Source organism: Piliocolobus tephrosceles, chromosome 2 (genome assembly GCF_002776525.5).
Source record: "Piliocolobus tephrosceles isolate RC106 chromosome 2, ASM277652v3, whole genome shotgun sequence".
Classification (NCBI taxonomy): domain Eukaryota; kingdom Metazoa; phylum Chordata; class Mammalia; order Primates; family Cercopithecidae; genus Piliocolobus; species Piliocolobus tephrosceles.
In genome coordinates this window covers 78875033-78894907 of record NC_045435.1, presented here as the reverse complement: position 1 = coordinate 78894907, position 19875 = coordinate 78875033, and the positions used below count along the sequence as shown (strand labels likewise).

Sequence of the window (19875 nt, the reverse complement as noted above, 5' to 3'; positions counted from 1 at the left end):
TTGGCTTCTACGAGCATAACATTTTTTTCTTTTTTTTTTTTTTTTTTTTTTTTTAAGACAGAGTCTCGTTCTGTCACCCAGGCTGGAGTGCAGTGGTACGATCTCAGCTCACTGCAACCTCCCCCTCCCAGGTTCAAGAGATTCTCCTGCCTCCACCTCCTGAGTAGCTGGGATTACAGGTACCTGCCACCACACCCAGCTAATTTTTTGTATTTTTGGTAGAGATGGGTTTCACCATGTTGGCCAGGCTGGTCTCGAACTCCTGACCTCAGGTAACCCATCCACCTCAGCCTCCCAAAGAGGTAGGATTACAGGTGTGAGCCACCACACCCGGTCTCTCTTTTTAAGACTATTTTTGTTTGCTTGTTTGAGATAGGGTCTCATTCCATTGCTCACTGCTGGGAGTGCAATGATGCCATCACAGCTCACACACTACAGCTTTGACCTCCTAGGCTCAACCAATACTCCTGCCTCTGCCTCCCGAGTAGTTAGGACTACAGGCACGCCCCACCACACCTGGCTAATTTTTTTTTTTTTTTTTGTAGAGATGAGGGTCTCACTACCTTGCTCAGACTCGTCTCAAATTCCTGGGCTCAAGCAGTCCTCCCACTGTGGCCTCCCAAAATGCTGAGATTACAGACACGTAATCTTTTTTTTTTTTTTTTCCTGTCTAAGGCTTGAATACGTAAGCATCCCCAATAGTACATGCACTGATATTAGTTTATATACCCTATAAATGTATATTTAAATATGAGTAAATTATTGCTGGACTAATACAAATGTAAAGTTAAAGAAGTTATGTGATTAACAGACCTGCTTAATTGTAAGGAAAGTAAAATCAGCAAAAATTAAAATTATTAAATTGGCAATGATGCTTAGCTGCAAAAAATATTTTTAAATGAGGCCAACCAAGAAAGGAAAGAGAATGTAGAAAGGGAAACAGAAATCCACCAGAGAGAAAATTCTCATTTTATAGTTTAAGTGTTGGCTTGGAATTTTGTAAATGAAATCCATGTATTTTTATTTATCCCTAGAAACCAGTAGAATCAGGTGTCTCAGAAATTCTCAGTAACTAATTGAACTGAATCAACCTCATCACAGCCTTTGGCAGCAGGTACCTAAATTAGCTTTAATTACCACTAAATTGCGGGTTGGGGGTGAGTAGGATGTTGAACTATGTTTCCTTTTGTAGCAAAAAAATTTCAAATATAAGTAGTTTCAAGATGTTTTATTAACTATTTGTTCAAATTGTAGAGGTTCAGTTATTTGATTTTACTTTCAGGGATCAGTATGGTTATAATACACTGAGAGGAGGAATAGTGTGGTGCTTAAAGAATGTGAACTTTAGAACCAGACCAACCAGGGCCAAATCCCAGCTGTGCAACCTTAGGCAAGTTACTTAAATTCTCTATACCTCAGTTTACTCATGTAAAAAATGGAGCTAACAATAGTACCTACCTTATAGGACTGTTGTAAGAAGTATAGGCGATAAGAACAATGTCTGTCAGTGTACAGTATATAATATTTGCTACCATTACAATTACTTTTCAATTGTTTTTCTAATTAACTTGAAAATAGTATTTTACCCATGAACAACCTCCACCGTTAAAACTTTTTATGAGAATATGAACACTAATCACTTTACTTGAATTCCAAGCAAGAATTATCTACTAATATGCTACTTACACTAACTGATTAATTTTCTGCTGCTGCTCCTTGGATCTTCTGTATTTTAGCAGCTTACTTTGTGTTGGTGTATCAACGCCTATGTTTTCTGGGAGATGGACAATGGGGGATAACTTCAAGTTCAGAGCTTCCTTTTCTGCTGCAATGGCAGCTTTGTTTGCATCTGACATCTTGATCTCCCAAAGATTCAAATACTCTGTACTCTGAGGAGAAAAAGTTCACAAAGCCATTATTATGTCAGCAAGCCTCGATACATTCATAACATATCTAACACATCAATACCAAAAATAAAATTCTAGACACTTTTGGATCTTCCTCCCAAGTATGGTATTAGTCTAAAGAATGACAGTTGAGGTAAGTTGGCAGGGATTCCTGTTAGAACTCTACAACCCACTTATGAAGCAATGAGCCAGTCAGTTCCCCTTTAGGGCTTGTTTCCTAATGGATGAAATTAAGGAATTGAATTAGATGCTCTGTAAATATCCCTACAGCTCTAACATTCCGGGCTCAAAATTTTCCCTAGATGCAAACCACCACCACCATCACAACAAATCCAGTTGCTAAGGGATGATCCCCTTCCCAGTAAAAGCTGGTATTTAACATCATTAATGGTTTGTGTTTTTTTGTTGTTGTTGTTTTGTTTTTGTTTTTGTTTTGAGACAGAGTCTTGCTTTGTCGCCCAGGCTGGTGCGCAATGGCGTGATCTTGGCTCACTGCAACCTCCACCTCTCAGGTTCAAGTGGTTCTCCTGCTTCAGCCAGCCGGGGACTACAGGCGCACAACCACGCCCGTCTACTTTTTTGTATTTTTAGTAGAGACAGGGTTTTACCTTGTTGGCCAGGCTGGTCTCGAACTCCTGACCTTAGATGATCTGCTCGCCTCGGCCTCCCAAAGTGCTGGGATTACAGGCGTGAGCCACTGCGCCCAATTATTAATGTTCTTAAACATCAATATGATATCTTAGTCTTGCTGCCTTCCAAGAAAGTGATGCTATGATCAAGCAAAAAATAGGCATACTTAATGCACGGCAAATCTAAAAATGTCATGTAAATGCTCAAAAATTTTACTGTGGGCCAGGCGCAGTGGCTCACGCCTGTAATCCCAGCACTTTGGGAAGCCGAGGCGGGCAGATCACCTGAGGTCGGGAGCTCGAGACCCCATCTCTACTAAAAATACAAAAATTAGCCGGGCGTGGTGGCAGGCGCCTGTAATCCCAGCTACTCAGGAGGCTGAGTCACAAGAATCGCTTGAACCTGGGAGGCGGAGGTTGCAGTGAGCCGAGATCCCGCCACCGCACTCCAGCCTGGGCGATAGAGCGAGACTCCGTCTCAAAAAAAAAAAAAAAAAAAAAAATTGTACTGTGATAACAACTAAATTTGTCATGAATTCCTACAGGATTTGGAGATTCCTGCCTTTAAAAAGTGTTTAAGTTGGCACCCAAATCGCGATGCCTGCCCTGGGAGGGAAAGGAAGAGAAAAGCAGAGAACAAGTACCTGATTGTTTCTCACTACTTCCCCGCTGCGCGGACGACCGGGAGAGAGAGAGAGAGAGAGAGAGAGAGAGAGAGACAGAGCCTCTCCTCAGGTGGAAGGAAGGGGGATAACGAGGGAGAAACGTCCGGAACGCCACCGGCTCTCAGTCGAGTAGCTGGAGAAGGACGGTGGCTGACCGGGTGGAAACAACGTCGTCGCCATGGAAACTGTGGCGGCCCCAGCTGGAGGGCCTGGGTGAAGGTTGCCTGGAGAGGCAGTTGCTGAGCTGAGAGGGATTAGGATTACCTGTCACAACAATAATTCATTACTCAAATAAATGGGGTGTGTTTTCTGTTTTATGTTTTTTCAACCTAACTGCCTTTCCTTGGAAGGGGACCAGGAAATCAGGATCTTCAAATTATGGAAAACTGCAAGACTGGAAATTTAGATCTGTTGGAAAACAGATTCATGGAAACAGTCTCAGCAAGAGAATTAAGTCTTCAAGTGTCCCCTAGTGACATCCTAGGGGATTAATTACAAATAAATATTGTAACTAATCAGCAATATAATTTATCTTGCTTCTAGATTTGCTATTTGTTAACACAGCACTTCCAGGAATTATTTGGCAAAACCAAACAAGTTAAGGTGTGTGCATTTAGTGAGTACCCTGGGAGAAAGATGTGCAATTTTGCTGTTTGAAGCTGCACAATGCATACTACATCTAAACGATAATAGCCTACAAGAATACTATGTGCCAAAATTAAATTAGGGAAGTGAATAAATTCTACTGGTGTGTTAACAGCATATTCATTCAACAAATATTTGAGCACCTTCTATGTGCCAGTCGCTACGTAATTTTTTTTGTTTGTTTTAATGAGAGTACAGCCTACACTATTGTGTCTGGCACACAGGAGGTGCTCTAAAATGTCATTTAAGTGAGTGAATGAACAAGTAAAACTTCCTGGTAGTTTGTAAAAGCAAATTATCTTTCTGTAGAAAATAAAATACTTGTATAAATAATGAGTAGTTGGGATTACAGGCATGCACCACCAAACCCAGCTAATTTTTTTTTTTTTTTTTTTTTTAAGAGACGGGGTTTCTCCATGTTGGTCAGGCTGGTCTTGAACTCCTAACCTCAGGTGATCCGCCCACCTCGGCCTTCCAATGTGTTGGGATTACAGGCGTGAGCCACTGCACCATGCCACCTTTTCTTTTTTAAACTTTAGTCCTATGACAGATTAGACAGTTTTTTTTAATGTCAATTTGTTAGGGTTATTTTTTAGAGACAGGGTCTCTCGCTCTGTTGCCCAGGCTGGAATGCTGCTGGAGTGCAGCGGCACCATCATGGTGAAAGGAGTCAGCTAGCTTTTGCCTTAGGTAGATAGAAGGGAAGGGTCCTCACAGAACCCCCAGCCCATAGGTCAATGCCTCATCCCCACTTAACATAAAAAGCAGCCTGGGAAAAAATTCAAGCTGCAGGCACCGATAAGAGAACTAGCACAGGGTGTTGTGACTGGAGACATGCCCACAGCTCCACAGATAGAAAAACCTCTGGCCCATTTGGACAAAAACTTGCACAGACCTCCTCCTCACTCACATAAAGGAACAAAGAAATGCCTTTGTCCATTGTATAGTCAGTGGGCTCCTAGGGGGGAAAAAAAAGTTTACTTTCCTTTTGTGGGCATGGGCACAGTGGGCTCCAGTAGGTTCCGGTGGGCACTCTACTTTCCTTTATTTGGATTGTAAATCCGGCTACCGGGAATCATCACTTCAGCTCCTGATTGGTCCCGGGCCAAGGTTCAGGGCCAAGCTTTCACTTCAGCTCCTGATAGGTCCTGGGCCAAGCCAAGCAGCATCATTTCAGCTCCTGATTAGTAACCAGGCCAAGGCTCCACGGTAGGGGGGTTGGGGGACAAAGCACATTCCTTCCCCTTCCCAGTCCATAAAACCCCTGGACCTCAGCCTCATAGGGAGCACCCCATTCAGGTCCCCCTCTCTGCTGGCAGACAGCTTTCTTTTTTCGCTTATTAAACGTTCGCTTTAAACTCAACTTTGGGTCTGCGCTCCTTAATCATCTTGGAGGTAGGACAAATAATTCCAGGTGTTATCTCAGACAATGAGAAACTGTTACATCTTGGTGCATTGCTGAGACTACAGCAATAGCTCACTGCATCCTCAAACTCCTGGGCTCAAGGGATCCTCCCACCTCCGCCTCCTGAGTAGCTGGGACTACAGGCACACACCACGACATCGGCTAATTTTAAAAAATATTTTGTTGGGACAGGGTCTTACTATGTTATATAGGCTCGTCTCAAACTCCTGGGCTCAAGCAATCCTCCTGCTTCAGCTTCCTAAAAGTGTTGGGATTATAGGCGTGAGCCACCATATCTGGCCTGAATGTCAATTTGGTTAGGCTAAACTAGGACTAAAGAGAAGGCAGCAATCTTGTGTACGATATACCCACCTTCTCCCAGTCATTAATCAAACACTAATCTAGGACTGCAGTGAGGAGATTACAGATCAATTCAAGTCCCTGGTCAATTGACATTGGTCTAAGGAGATTATCCTGGGTGAGCCTGACTCAATCAGTAGAAATCCTTTTAAAAGGATTTAGGCCTGGAAAAGTGGATCAACCCTGTAATCCCAGCACCTTAGGAGGCTGAGCCAGGCAGACTGCTTAAGGGAGTTTGAGATCAGCCTGGGCAACATGGTGTAACTGTCTCTATTTTAAAAAATTAAAAATTAAAAAAAAATAATAAAGAGATGAACAGCAGCTGGGTCTACAACTGCTCTGCCCTACAGACCTTGGACTTGCTTAACCAGCCCCCTCCATTGCATAAGCCAATTCTTAGTAAAAAAAAAAAAAAAAAAATATATATATATATATATATATACACACACACACACACACACACACATATATATAGATGATATATAATATCTCTTACTGGTTCTGCTTCCCACTTTGAACCCTGACTGACACAATGTACATCCTTTTTTTTTCACTTTAAAAAAATTTTTATTTTCGAGACAAAGTCTCACCATGTTGGCCAGGTTGGTCTTGAACTCCTGGCCTCAAGCAATCATCCTGCCTTGGCCTCTAGATGTGCTAGAATTACAGGTGTGAGTCACCACGCCTGGTCAATGTACATCCTTTTTAATAGCCATGTTTCCAAAAGTGTGTTCTTTTATAAGAACAGATTCCTCTTGAGCTTATACAAATAAATATATTGCCATAAAACAACAATACTCATGAATAGTTTCCTAATTCTGGAGATACCAGGTAGACAGAAAGATATATATTTCAATTTTACTCACAAAATATACCAAAAAGTTACCAAATTGCTATAAAACTACAGATAATGCAGAGAAACAAAAGTTTTCTTAACTCTGAAAGAAAATAATAATAAAAAGTCAGCAATGTTTCAAGCAAAAAAGTCATTAAAATCATTTCAGTCCTAATCAATTCCATCCCATGTAATTAAGTTTTGTTCTACTTGATAAATTAGCAATTTTAAGTCCAGTTTTACCATTGGAGTTTCTAAAGCTCTTATTCAGTCCAACTGAATAATCAACAGAGGACTGTATTCCAGAGTATGTATCAGAGACTTTTTGTCCTTTTCATAAACCTCTTTGAAGACACAATGCTTTAGGATTATATTTGCTTGCAAAAATCATTTAGAAGAAACATTAGAATAAAGCAATTTACTATGAACAACAAGATTTAGAATGGTCATAGTGAAAGACCTGGTAAGAGTTTACAACAACGATGTGATTGACAAGGAAATTTGTTTTTTTTCTGTAGTCTATAACAAGTTTACGTAGTAGCCATAATTATGACTGATAACATAAACAAAGACACATCAGATTTTTAGGAATCTCATAAAAACACATATTAATAACATGTTCATGTAAATGTAATGCAAAGGTTTCCTGTATAATTTACGTATCAAATAAATGTCTCTCTTAGGCTTCCAGGGGCCATTCTGGGATAACCTAAGGTTAGTTTGAGGCCAAAAATACTTAATTTAGAATTTGAAATTTGACTTTGGGAAGCCTGTCAAGTACGTCAAAGGATAAAAACACTCAATTAAAACAGAAAAGGCCAGGCTCAGTGGCTCAAACTTGCAATCCCAGCACTTTGGAAGGCCGAGGTGGAAAGATCACTTGAGCCCTGGAGTTTGAGACCAGACTGGGCAACATCGGGGGACTCTGTCTCTATAGAATATTTTCAAAAACTTAGCCAAGCATTGGTGGTGTGCACTTGTGGGCCCAGCTACTTGGAAGACTGAGGTGGGAGGATCACTTGAGCTATGAGGTCGAGGCTGTGTGAGCCATGACTGTACCACTGCACTCCAGCCTGGGTGACAGAGTGAGACACTGTTTCAAAAAAAAATTTTTTTTTAAATGAAAACAAACTAGGAAAGTTTTAAGACATTTTATCAAAAGAAGATCACAGGTCACTGTAAAGTAACAGTTATTCATTTAGCCAAAGTGAGAATTTAAAAGATTTTATAAAGCAGTGCTCATTTCGGCAGCACAAAATACTAAAGCTGAAATGATACAGAAAAGATTACCATGGCGCCTGCATAAGGATGACACACAAATTTGTGAGGCATTCCATAGTTTTTTTAAAAAAAATTTTATAAAGCAAAATCCTTCATTTTTTGATAGAAGACTCAGTTTTCCAAATAATGAAAAGATCTAACAAAGAGAGCAGGGCCAGATGCAGTGGCCTGTGCCCATAATCCCAGGTACTCAGGAGGCCAAGGTGGGAGGATCACTTGAGCTCAGGAGTTCAAGGCTGCAGTGAGCTATTATGGCGGCACCTGTGAATAGCTAGTGCACTCCAGCCTGGGCAACAAAGTGAGACTATGTCTATAAAAAACGTTTTTAATTTTTAATTTAATTAAAAAATGTTTTTAATTTTGCATGATCTCAGCTCACTGCAACCTCCAACTCCCAGGTTCACACCATTCTCCTGCCTCAGCTTCCCTAGGAGCTGGGACTACAGGCGCCCGCCACCACGCCTGGCTAATTTTTTGTATTTTTAGTAGAGATGGGGTTTCACCATGTTAACCAGGATGGTCTCGATCTCCTGACCTCATGATCCACCTGCCTTGGCCTCCCAAAGTGCTGGGATTACAGGCATGAGCCACCACACCTGGCCACAAAATTATTTCTTACTTTTAGTAGTTTTAATTATATATATTAATTTGAACTTTAACTCTTAGTAACCCTAATTTCTAGTGAAAACCCAGGAAGTCAGTAATTTTGAATTGTTTTATATCAGTATTTGCAGACAAGAGCCACTTAATAATTTCTAAAAAGATACATTTTCTCAATATGTTATTTATTAATGGATCCAAATACATTTAACTTTCTATATCATATGAAACAAGACATCAAAAAAATGAAAAGAAAACAGAACTTGAGAATAAGTGGGAAAAATGAAAAAAAAAGACGTCGGAAGTATATAAACTTAAACTTACATTTAATAATTAATGTTTCAGTGTTTTCACTTACTTAGAAATAACTCAGACATTTTACTTTTTTTTTTTTTTTTTTTAAGAGACGGGGTCTCGGGCTGGGCACAGTGGTTCACCCCTATAATCCCAGCACTTTGGGAGGCTGAGGTGGGCACATCACAAGGTCAAGAGATCGAGACCATCCTGGCTAACACGGTGAAACCCTGTCTCTACTAAAAAATACAAAAAATTAGCTGGGCGTGGTGGTGGGTGCCTGTAATCCCAGCTACTCAGTAGGCTGACGCAGGAGAATGGTGTGAACCCGGGAGGTGGAGCTTGCAGTGAGACGAGATCACGCCACTGCACTCCAGCCTGTGCGACAGAGCAAGACTCCGTCTCAAAAAAAAAAAAAAAAAAAAAAAAAGAGATGGGGGTCTCACTATGTTGCCCAGGGCTCAAACGATCCTCCCATTTCAGCCTCCCAAAGTGCTGGGATTAAAGGCATGAGCCATTGTGCTCAGCCAATACAATTTATAATTATCTATTACTTCATTTAATACAGCATGACTTTAAGATTTTAAATTACTGAAAAAGTTTTTGAAACCATGACAAGTTTATTTGTAGATGCTTATCACATTCACACTTATCTAATGTATTTGTTCTTAACTGTATTTCATTTGCTTATGGAAAGCAAAACTAGTCATTTATTTATTTATTTATTTATTTTCATTAAGCCCCTTCCATTCTAGAAAGTTATTTATTTTAAAATAACAAAGCCACCAGGTGTAGTGTCTCACACTGCTAATCTCAGCCCTTTGGGAGGCTGACGCAGATGGATTGCTTGAGCCCAGGAGTTTGAGACCAGCTTGGGCAACATAGTGGGATCCCTCATCTCTACAACAAATAAAAAACAATTAGTTCGATGCAGTGGCGTGTACCTAAAGTTGGAGACAAAGGAGTTCAAGGCAAAAGGGAACTATCATGTTGCCACTGCACTCCAGCCTGGGTGGCAGAGTGAGACTCTGTCTTAAAAAAAAATAAAAAGTGGTTGGGTGTGGTGGCTCAGGCCTGTAATCCCAGCACTTTGGGAGGCGAAGGCGGGTGAATAACCTGAGGTGGGGAGTTCGAGGCCAGCCTGACCAACATGGAGAAACTCTGTCTCTACTAAAAATACAACATTAGCTGGGTGTGGTGGTGCATACCTGTAATGCCTGCTACTCGGGAGGCTGAGGCAGGAGAATCGCTTGAACCTGGGAGGCAGAGGTTTTCAGTGAGTCAAGATCATGCCATTACACTCCAGCCTGGGCAACAAGAGTGAAACTCCATCTCAAAAAATAAATAAATAAAATAAAGAGCAAAGAAAACACAAAACTAACCTAACCCTGCATCAGCCAGCCTCATCTTAACCAAGGTCTTTCAGATATTGGACACAGGTACTTTTCCCAATATCCCTTGCCCTTCTCCAACCCGTCATCCTGTTCCTGAGTATCCATGTGGCATCCAGGACAGCTATGAAGGGCAGAGCCCATCTATATCCTGGATTTACATACCAGGTATAGAGCCCAGTACAGAGGATAAAGCTGTGAAGATGATGGTCGAGGTTCCAACCCCTCCCAACATGACAAGGATGCAGAGTTGCGCCAAGGAGGACAGGGCAATACTGCACTCAGCTTTCCATGCAGCTGGTGGTCCAGGTGATACAGACACGTTTCCAGGCTTCACCATGGCCACCTGTCTACATCTCAGAATCCAGAGGCCTAAAGCCAAAGACAAAAGCTCATACCAAAATGTGTGCAAGGTTTCAGAGGAGCCCAGCAGCCAGCCCTCATAGTTTTAATTTATATACAAATCAAGCCAAATATTAAAAATATCATGGAAGCAATAGTTTTATGACTTTAAAACATCTAGCAAAGAAAGCATAAATCTGTCTGACCAATTGATGCAGGCAAAATGTCTAAATTAAATTCTGAAGATATTTCTTTTTTTTTTTTTTTTCCAAGACAGGGTCTCACTCTGTCTTCTAGGCTGGAGGGCAGTGGCACGATCTCGGCTCACTGCAACCTCTGCCTCCCAGGTTCAAAAGATTGTCCTGCCTCGGCCTCCTGAGTAGCTGGGATTACAGGTGCCCGTCACTGCACCTGGCTAATTTTTGTATTTTTAGTAGAGACAGAGTTTCACCATGTTTAGTAGAGATGGCGAAACCCTGTCCAACTTTTGCATTTTTAGTAGAGACGGCATATCACCATATTTCGTAAAGACAGTGAAACTCCATCTCTACTAAAAATACAAAACTTAGCCAGGTATGCCAGTGCACACCTGTAATCTCAACTACTTGGGAGGCTGAGGCATGAGAATTACTTGAACCCGGGAGGTGGAGGCTGCAGTGAGCCGAGATCACACCACTGCACTCCAGCCTGGATGGCAGAGTGAGGCGCCATCTCAAAAATTAAAAAAAAATTAAAAAAATTTATATGGCGGCCAATGACAATTACAGTATCAAACACCTTTTTTTCCTGCATTTAAAACCAAATGTTTTTAGCTTTTCCCCTTTCAAGAAAATGAAAATTAAAGCTTTTCCATAATTGCAAGCCAAACAACTCTAATGGCCCTCTTAGAAGAAATCCAGAACTTCATACTATGGCTTAGAATGCACTACACAATCTGGTGGATGCGTATCTTTCTTATCTGCTACTCTCCCCTGGTCTCACCATACTCATCATACTGGACCTTTCTGGTCTACAGGTAAAGCAATTCATTTGTTCTTCAAGGCCTTTTTCTTTTCTTTTTTTTTTTCTTGTTGCCCAGGCTGGGGTGCAATGGCGCGATCTCAACTCACGACAACCTCCGCCTCCCAGGTTCAAGCGATTCTCCTGCCTCAGCCTCCCTAGTAGCTGGGATTATAGGCGTGTGCCACCACGCCCAGCTAATTTTTTGTACTTGTAGTAGAGACGGGGGATTTCACTATGTTGGCCAGGCTGGTCTCGAACTCCTGACCTTAGGTGATCCACCCACCTCAGCCTCCCAAAGTGCTGGGATTACAGACATGAACCACTGCGCCCGGCTTTTTCAATACCTTTAAAAGAAATAGCAATGAAGTGCACGATTCCTTAGGCCAGGGGAGGCGGTTTTCACTTGTTATCCCAGAGTTTTGGGAGGGTAAGGCTGGGGGCTTGCTTGAGGCCAGGAGTTCGAGACCAGCCCAGGCAACATGGTGAAACTCTTCTCTACTAAAACACAAAAATTAGCTGGGCATGGTGGTGTATGCCTTGGGAGTCCCAGTTACTTGGGAGGCTGAGGCACAAGAATCGCTTGAACTCTGGAAGCCGAAGTTGCAGTGAGCCAAGATTGCACAGCTGCACTCTAGCTTGGGCGAAAAAACAAGACCCTACCTAAAAAATAAAAAAATAAACAGATAAACAACTATTTCTTAATATAAGTATGTCCCATTATTATTCCTTATCTGAAATTCGAATTTAACTGAGATCCTGTAATTTTGTTAAATGTAGTGACTCTAAATAGAAAGAGTTTTCCTATCTCTTTACTAACTAAAAATAAACACTGGGTGGCTCTTGCCTGTTTGTACTTGGGAGGGTGAGGAGGGAGGATCACACGAGCCCTGGAGTTCGAGGGGGCAGTGAGCTACAAGGCCACTGCACTCTAGTTTGGGCGTCAAAGTGACAACCCGTCTCTAATAAAAAATAACAAACAGGCTTCCGCAGTTTGTCAGTACTATTTGTTTCTGCCAATTAATAGTTGTGTGACCCTGAACAGGTAACATCTCGGGACTCCGCATCTGTAAAGCGATGGATAGAGACCTACCTCATAAGAACTATCAGGCTTAAATAAGATAGTGTGTGTAGCATTTCTCTTATAGCCTGCGCTCACTAAATTGAGTTATTGTATATCGTTCGTTATTAACTATCACAAAGACTCTGCTCAGTGCGTAGGCGCTGGCTCAGCCTGGGGTGAACCCACCACGCCACCGAAAAGAGCGATCAGGGTCGGCAAAGCTGTGGAGATGAAACAGACAGCACCTTCCACACTGCCAGTAAAGCTCGCAATCCAGGTGGAGGCTTCCACGTCCTAGCGAAGTCCAGCCCCGGGCGCAGGGAGGAGAGTTCGCCAGCCAAGATTCCAAGACAAGTGTCCACCTCCTCCAGCGAAGCGGAACACGTGACACCGCCCCATCCACTTCCGGCTTGGAGGGCATGCCCTCTCGTCACCAGCATGCACTTTCGACAAAACCGTGGACTCTAGTATTTTCCTCTGACACCTTTATATTTTCTTCACTTCCCTATAATTCTGACCTATCTTGTAGATAAAAATTAATCTTCAGAGAATTAGAGCCATGATTGCCCACGCGCCTGGCGAAAGTGCGAGGCGGAAGCACTTCATTCTCTCTCTTCGCTAGCCGGAAGTCGCGAGGTCTGAATGAGTCAAAGCCGGCGGCCTCGGCTCCTCAGTTCCACCTGACAGTAGGCCGCTGATCGGCCGCGGGTCTCGTCGACCGCTAGGCCACCAGGTTCATGTGGAGGCTCCCAGGCGCCCGCGCCGCGCTTCGGGTGATCCGGACGGCGCTGGAGAAGCTGAGCCCGGCTGAAGCGCAGAGCCAGACAGCTGCGGGAGCGATGGAGCGCGCTGTAGTGCGCTGTGTACCCTCGGAACCCAAGCTGAGCCTGTCATTCGCTTTGGCTGATGGCAGCCACAAGAACATGCAGCGCGACCAGAGCGAGCCGCTGGGTCGAGTCCTCAGCCGCATCGCTACCAATGCCCTAAAGGGTCACGCTAAGGCGGCCGCCGCCAAGAAGAGCAGGAAGAGCCGGCCGAATGCGAGCGGCGGTGCGGCCTGTTCAGGGCCGGGGCCCGAGCCAGCTGTGGCCTGCGAGCCGGTGGTGAAGCTGTACTACCGGGAAGAGGCAGTGGCTGAGGACGTGCTCAACGTGGATGCCTGGCAGGACGGCGCGGTGCTGCAGATCGGCGATGTTAAGTACAAGGTGGAGCGCAACCCGCCCGCCTTCACCGAACTGCAGTTGCCGCGCTACATCATGGCCGGGTTCCCTGTGTGCCCCAAACTCAGCCTTGAATTTGGGGATCCCGCCAGCTCCCTTTTCCGCTGGTATAAGGAAGCCAAGCCCGGAGCGGCGGAGCCCGAGGTCGGTGTCCCCTCGTCATTGTCTTCCTCCTCACCTTCTTCTTGGACTGAGACTGAGGTGGAGGAGCGTGTCTACACCCCGTCCAATGCTGACATCGGGCTAAGGCTCAAGCTTCATTGCACCCCAGGCGATGGGCAGCGCTTTGGGCCCAGCCGGGAGTTGGAAAGTGTGTGTGTGGTAGAGGCTGGTCCTGGCACCTGCACTTTTGACCACCGGCATCTCTACACGAAGAAGGTGACGGAGGACGCTCTCATCCGCACTGTCTCTTACAACATCCTGGCAGACACGTATGCGCAGACTGAGTTCTCGCGAACAGTCCTGTACCCATACTGTGCCCCCTACGCCCTGGAGCTCGACTACCGCCAGAACCTTATCCAGAAGGAACTTACCGGCTACAACGCCGATGTCATCTGTTTGCAGGAGGTTGACCGCGCAGTGTTTTCTGACAGCTTGGTACCCGCCCTAGAGGCCTTCGGGCTCGAGGGGGTGTTTCGCATCAAGCAGCACGAAGGCCTGGCCACTTTCTACCGAAAGTCTAAGTTCAGCCTTCTTAGCCAGCATGACATTTCATTCTACGAAGCCCTCGAATCCGACCCACTTCACAAAGAACTGCTGGAGAAACTAGTTTTGTACCCATCCGCGCAGGAGAAGGTGCTCCAGAGATCTTCTGTTCTTCAGGTAAAGTAGCTCCGCCCATCTCTTCACATACTGTCCCGCTTTTAGGGGCCAGGAAGGCGAGGAATGAGGTGGGGGTTAAAACTGCCATGAAAGTATCCAGATACTGTTGAAAGGTGTGTTTGCCCTGGTATCTTTAGCACAAAGTTTACTCTTCATTCATTCAGCATGTATTTTTTGTACACCTCTCGTGTGCTTGCCACACTGCAGGTTGCCTTGAACAAGACAAGCAGGGACTTTTACAGTGCTTACAATCTAGCGAGAGGGACACATGCTAAATGCAAGAACAATAGTACCTAATGTTTTTTACTACTTGCCAAGCACTATTCTGACACATTTTAAAGTACTTAAAATTTAAGAGCGTGGTGTGTTTTGAAGTGCTCCACAAATATAAACTAGTTTTTAAATCATAGGCTCATTGAATCTTCACAGTAATTCACCTGTTCCCATTGTATAGATGTCATTTGTGTGTTAAAGTTTTTAAGTAATTGATTTTGTTCATAGTAAGAAGAGCATCTACCATTTTTTGAGCACCTAAGGTGTTTCATGCACCATATAAGATCATTTAATTGACTCCACACAACAGTCCATGAGGTGGATGGTATTGTCAGTGATTACCATTACGAAAGTGGCTAGAGCCGGGCGCAGTGGCTCAAGCCTGTAATCCCAGCACTTTGGGAGGCCAAGACGGGCGGATCACGAGGTCAGGAGATCGAGACCATCCTGGCTAACACGGTGAAACCCCGTCTCTACTAAAAAATACAAAAAACTAGCCGGGCGAGGTGGCGGGCACCTGTAGTCCCAGCTACTCGGGAGGCTGAGGCAGGGGAATAGCTTGAACCCGGAAGGCAAAGGTTGCAGTGAGCCGAGATCACACCACTGCACTCCAGCCTGTTTGACAGAGTGAGACTCCATCTCAAAAAAAAAAACAAAAAACCAACCAACCAAACAAAAACATTCAGGAGATTTGCAAATGCCAACTGAACTCTTGGCACTTTCCGTTTATTTTAGGTTTCAGTTCTTCAGTCTACAAAGGACTCTTCTAAAAGGATATGTGTTGCTAATACCCATCTTTACTGGCATCCTAAAGGTAGGTTTTATTTGGTATCACAAGTGACTTAAACGCGCGTAAGGTTGTTTAAAGCTGTTTTACACAAATATATATCTTGAATGTCACCCAGAAACTGTAATTTGTGTAGTTTTTCTTTTTTAACTTAAAGACAACTGTAAAAAATACTTACATTAATGTTTTTTATATTCATAGGTGGGTATATTCGCCTCATTCAAATGGCAGTAGCCTTGGCTCACATTAGACATGTTTCATGTGATCTGTATCCTGGCATACCAGTTATATTTTGTGGGGACTTTAATAGTACACCATCAACAGGAATGTATCATTTTGTCATCAATGGCAGCATTCCAGAGGATCATGAAGACTGGGCTTCCAATGGGGAGGAGGAAAGATGCAACATGTCTCTTACGCATTTCTTCAAGCTGAAAAGTGCTTGTGGTGAACCTGCTTACACAAATTATGTTGGTGGCTTTCATGGATGTCTAGATTACATTTTCATTGACTTAAACGCTTTAGAGGTTGAACAGGTGATTCCATTACCTAGTCATGAAGAAGTTACCACCCACCAGGCCTTACCTAGTGTTTCCCATCCCTCTGATCACATAGCACTTGTATGTGATTTAAAATGGAAATAGATGTGTGTTTAATGGAATTGAAGTCTGCAAAGGAAGTTGTTATTTTAGCAGAAAATTTAATATGAATCAAAGCTTATATGTAACCTTCAAAGAGGAATGGTAAAATGTTCAACCCTCCTAGTTATGTTTCCGATGTCTTCATTATGAAACTGTTGATAATGTTTGCATCATACATCTTCTCTTTCCTTGTTTTCCTCTACACTTGGAGGAGAAACAAATATATTTATTACTAGCAAGATAGAAAATTATATTATTTTTCTCCAATTTAAGACTCTCAGAAAAAGAAGATTGAATTATCGTGGTTTTTTGTTTGTTTTTGTTTTGTTTTATTTTGTTTTTTGCGACAGAGTTTCGCTCTTGTTGTCCAGACTGAAGTGCAATGGCATGATCTCAGCTCACTGCAACCCCGCCCCCTGGGTTCAAGCGATTCTCCTGCCTCAGCCGCCCAAGTAGCTGGGATTACAGGCATGCGCCAACACGTCTGGCTAATTTTTGTATTTTTAGTAGAGATGGGGTTTTGCCATGTTGGCCAGGCTGGTCTCGAACTCCTGACCTCAGGTGATCCACCCATCCCGGCCTCCCAAAGTGTTGGGATTACAGGCGTGAGCCACCGAGCCTAGCCCTTGTGTATATTTTTATAAGAGAATTTTTTTAGCTAGTATTTCAGAATTTTTAAAGTACCATTTGAATGATCTTAATTTTTCTTTCATGACAACACATTCCAAAATGAATCATGCTTATGTACTAAGAGGGAAGATGTATATAAGTTAAGGGTGAGAGAATTACGTTATAGGTGACCTTAGAGACCTAAGGTGAGAGACTTGACACATGGAAGGAGTAACATTAGGGTCTACCTCTACCTCAATTTAGTTAGTGATTTACTACAATTTCAGAGCTTTAACAAAAGATAAAAATAAATCGTCACCAATTGTTATTGCTTCTCATCCTTCATTTCTCAATGAACAAGTAAGGTATTTTCATTCTTATTTTTAGGATTTTAGTTTTTAGTGTATGGAACAAATGAACACAGTTTATATTCTAATTCTTACTGCAGCTCATTTTAATTTTTAGGATGCAAGCACAATTTAGTATTCAAAGTGAGCAGCAACATATTCAACTTGATCCTATTGTCTTTAGTTACTCTTGCCCATGAAAAATGTTCATAAATGAACATTTTTGACCATATCATATTTGACCATATGATATTAGAAAATACAGCACAATATATTCATTTATGAGAAACTACCTACTGATATGAGCTTGAAATTTTGGATGAATCATTGAACATTTCTACGCTAGAAGTAATTTCAAAATTGTTGGTTTTTATAAACAAGAAAAAGGGTGAGTAGTGGGACTTTTAAGCATCTCTGAAATAAAAAAACTATTCTTTTTATAGACAAGCATTATAGTTTGAGTTACAGACAACAGTGTGTATATATGTAATATATATATATAGTAAAAGGAAATTTAAATATGAAGCCAAACTTTTTAAAATTAGAAACTACAAATGGTTATACTGATTAGTGTCTAGCCTAGAGTGGTAACCAGGCTTTACTAATCCAATTATCAAACACATTATTTTTAATGCATTAGCTGTATTAGCTGTTGCTTTTTTGATGTTCAGGATAACTATGTTATCTCACTTCTGCATTTAATTAATAGCTCAAGTATTAAAAGACCACCCCCTTCAAGAAAAGCTTTGATTTTCCCCAGTCATGAAAGCCCTTGTTTCAAATTCTTTAATCTCTGAACCCAGTATCATAAAATTTTCCTCTTTTGATAATATCTGTACTTTCATATTCTGCTCACTATCAAATGTATTGTTAACTCTAAGTAAGTTTGAAAATGATGGGGTTTTACCTGCACTTGACATTGAACCTTGAAGTACTTTAAGTACTCCAAGGGAAAAATTAAAGTGGAAGTTTCTTGGGATCTTGTTTAGAAAAAACTATAAATAAAAAATTGATGCTACCAAATTGTGCCTTCCTAAATAACATTTTTGATAGCATTTTAACAGCAGTTTACAAATATGTAAATAATAGATTAAAACCAAAACTTGATTCTCTTGTGAATTTTTTCATTTTAAAAATATCTTTTTGGTCTGCTTTCAAACAAAGATGTTGATAGAACCCTTAGAGTGACTTGGGAGAAAACAAAGTGTGACATCAAAAAGTTGAGAAACATTTTGAAAGAAAAAATTCAAACATGCCCATGAAAAAAGCATACAGGTTCCACATTAGTACTGGTTAGATTAAACTGTAGTCAAAAAAACTCAGCACTTAACAGACATTCCATGTCCTATATCTTTAATTTTGATGTTTTCTGACTAAACAATATACTCAGATTGTATACAGGCATTTCAGATTATTAGGACATGGAGTGTTATTGTGAGGTGCCATACACTCTGATCAAATCTCCAGTATACAGATATGTTAAAATGATTGGAGTCCAAAGGTAGGGAACACTAAGAAAATGTATAAATAGCATACACATTTCTTGGTACTCATGAGTCAGAAGGCAGTGTTATTCAGAAATATCTGTTTAAAGCACCTGTGTGATTGCATTTTTCTATTACATTTGGATTTTTTAGTACATTTAATTTTAAGAAAACATGGGAAATCTAGTGACTTTCTATGGTAAACCACATTTTATAATGTCACAAGTTCTTGCTATAGGAATTAACATTCTAAAATTTTATATGATTATAAGAGTATTTCAGAACATATTATTCTGCTAAAATGAACTCTTAACACAGTTGCCGCTACAGCACATGTGTCTGCCAATAATCATAATGCATTAGCAAACAATCGTTTCTGGCTGTATGTTCTTTTTGAAATTCTGAAGGCTAAAATCATTTGTTTCAAAATTTCAAGAATTTCACTGAGTGGTGACTTTTCTGAGTACTAAGCTATGATCTCATCAGAATGTGCTGGTTTCAGTCTGGAGATAGATTTCTGAGGAGCCTAATACAAGGGAGAGAAGGTCCAAAGAACACTACTGTGGAAAGTTCTTACGGTAGAAATTGGCATCTTTTGTATGTCATTCTCCAGCCGTGAAATAAAGGCAGAGGTTCCCTGCAAACTAGTTTGGTTGGGATAAATCCAATATTTATATATAATGAAAAATAAAAGTTTGCATTATTAGTTTATCACAAGACCCATGTGACACCTCAGAAAATATTCTCAGCATAATTTTTTTTTTTTTTTTTTTTTTTTTTTTTGAGACGGAGTCTTGCTGTGTCGCCCAGGCTGGAGTGCAGTGGCCGGATCTCAGCTCACTGCAAGCTCCGCCTCCCAGGTTTAAGCCATTCTCCTGCCTCAGCCTCCCGTGTAGCTTGGACTACAGGCGCCCGCCACCTCACCCAGCTAGTTTTTTGTACTTTTTAGTAGAGACGGGGTTTCACCGTGTTAGCCAGGATGGTCTCGATCTCCTGACCTCGTGATCCGCCCGTCTCGGCCTCCCAAAGTGCTGGGATTACAGGCTTGAGCCACCGCACCCGGCCTCTCAGCATAATTTTTTTAAGAGATAGAGTCTTACTGTTACCCAGGCTGGAGTGCAGGGGTGCAGTCATAACTTACTACAGCCTCAAATTCCTGGGCTCAAGTGATCCTCCTGCCTCAGCCTCCCAAGTAGTTGAAATTACAAGCCCAACCTTCCATACCTGAAAACTAATTTTCTTTCTTTTTTTTTTTTTTTTTTTTTTTTTTTTTTTT

At 41.9% G+C, this 19875-nt stretch overlaps 2 protein-coding genes and 1 non-coding gene across 5 annotated transcripts in view; 2 read left to right on the top strand and 1 right to left on the bottom strand.

Moving 5' to 3' along the window:
• Positions 1-13136, bottom strand: part of DNAH12 (dynein axonemal heavy chain 12) — a 256283-nt gene extending 243147 nt beyond the window's left edge. For 2 of the 3 annotated variants that reach the window (XM_031935193.1, XM_031935194.1), the window contains exons 1-2: positions 3181-4187; positions 1687-1889 (exon numbers count right to left, since the gene is read on the bottom strand). In XM_031935193.1, the coding sequence (XP_031791053.1) occupies positions 1687-1856 (170 nt within the window). In that variant the 5' untranslated portion in view covers positions 1857-1889; positions 3181-4187. Of the gene's footprint in view, positions 1-1686; positions 1890-3180; positions 4188-12661 lie in introns of those variants that run through there. The other variant, XM_031935192.1, reaches the window with a different exon arrangement.
• LOC111534714 lies at positions 7682-7789 on the top strand. Its single transcript, XR_002729177.1, has one exon. It is a non-coding gene; the product is annotated as a U6 spliceosomal RNA (small nuclear RNA).
• Positions 13027-19243, top strand: PDE12 (phosphodiesterase 12). Its single transcript, XM_023200995.2, has 3 exons — positions 13027-14458; positions 15467-15545; positions 15720-19243. The coding sequence occupies exons 1-3, from the start codon at positions 13154-13156 to the stop codon at positions 16160-16162; spliced, it is 1827 nt and encodes a 608-aa protein (XP_023056763.1). The 5' UTR covers positions 13027-13153; the 3' UTR covers positions 16163-19243.
• The last annotated feature ends 632 nt before the right edge of the window (positions 19244-19875 follow it).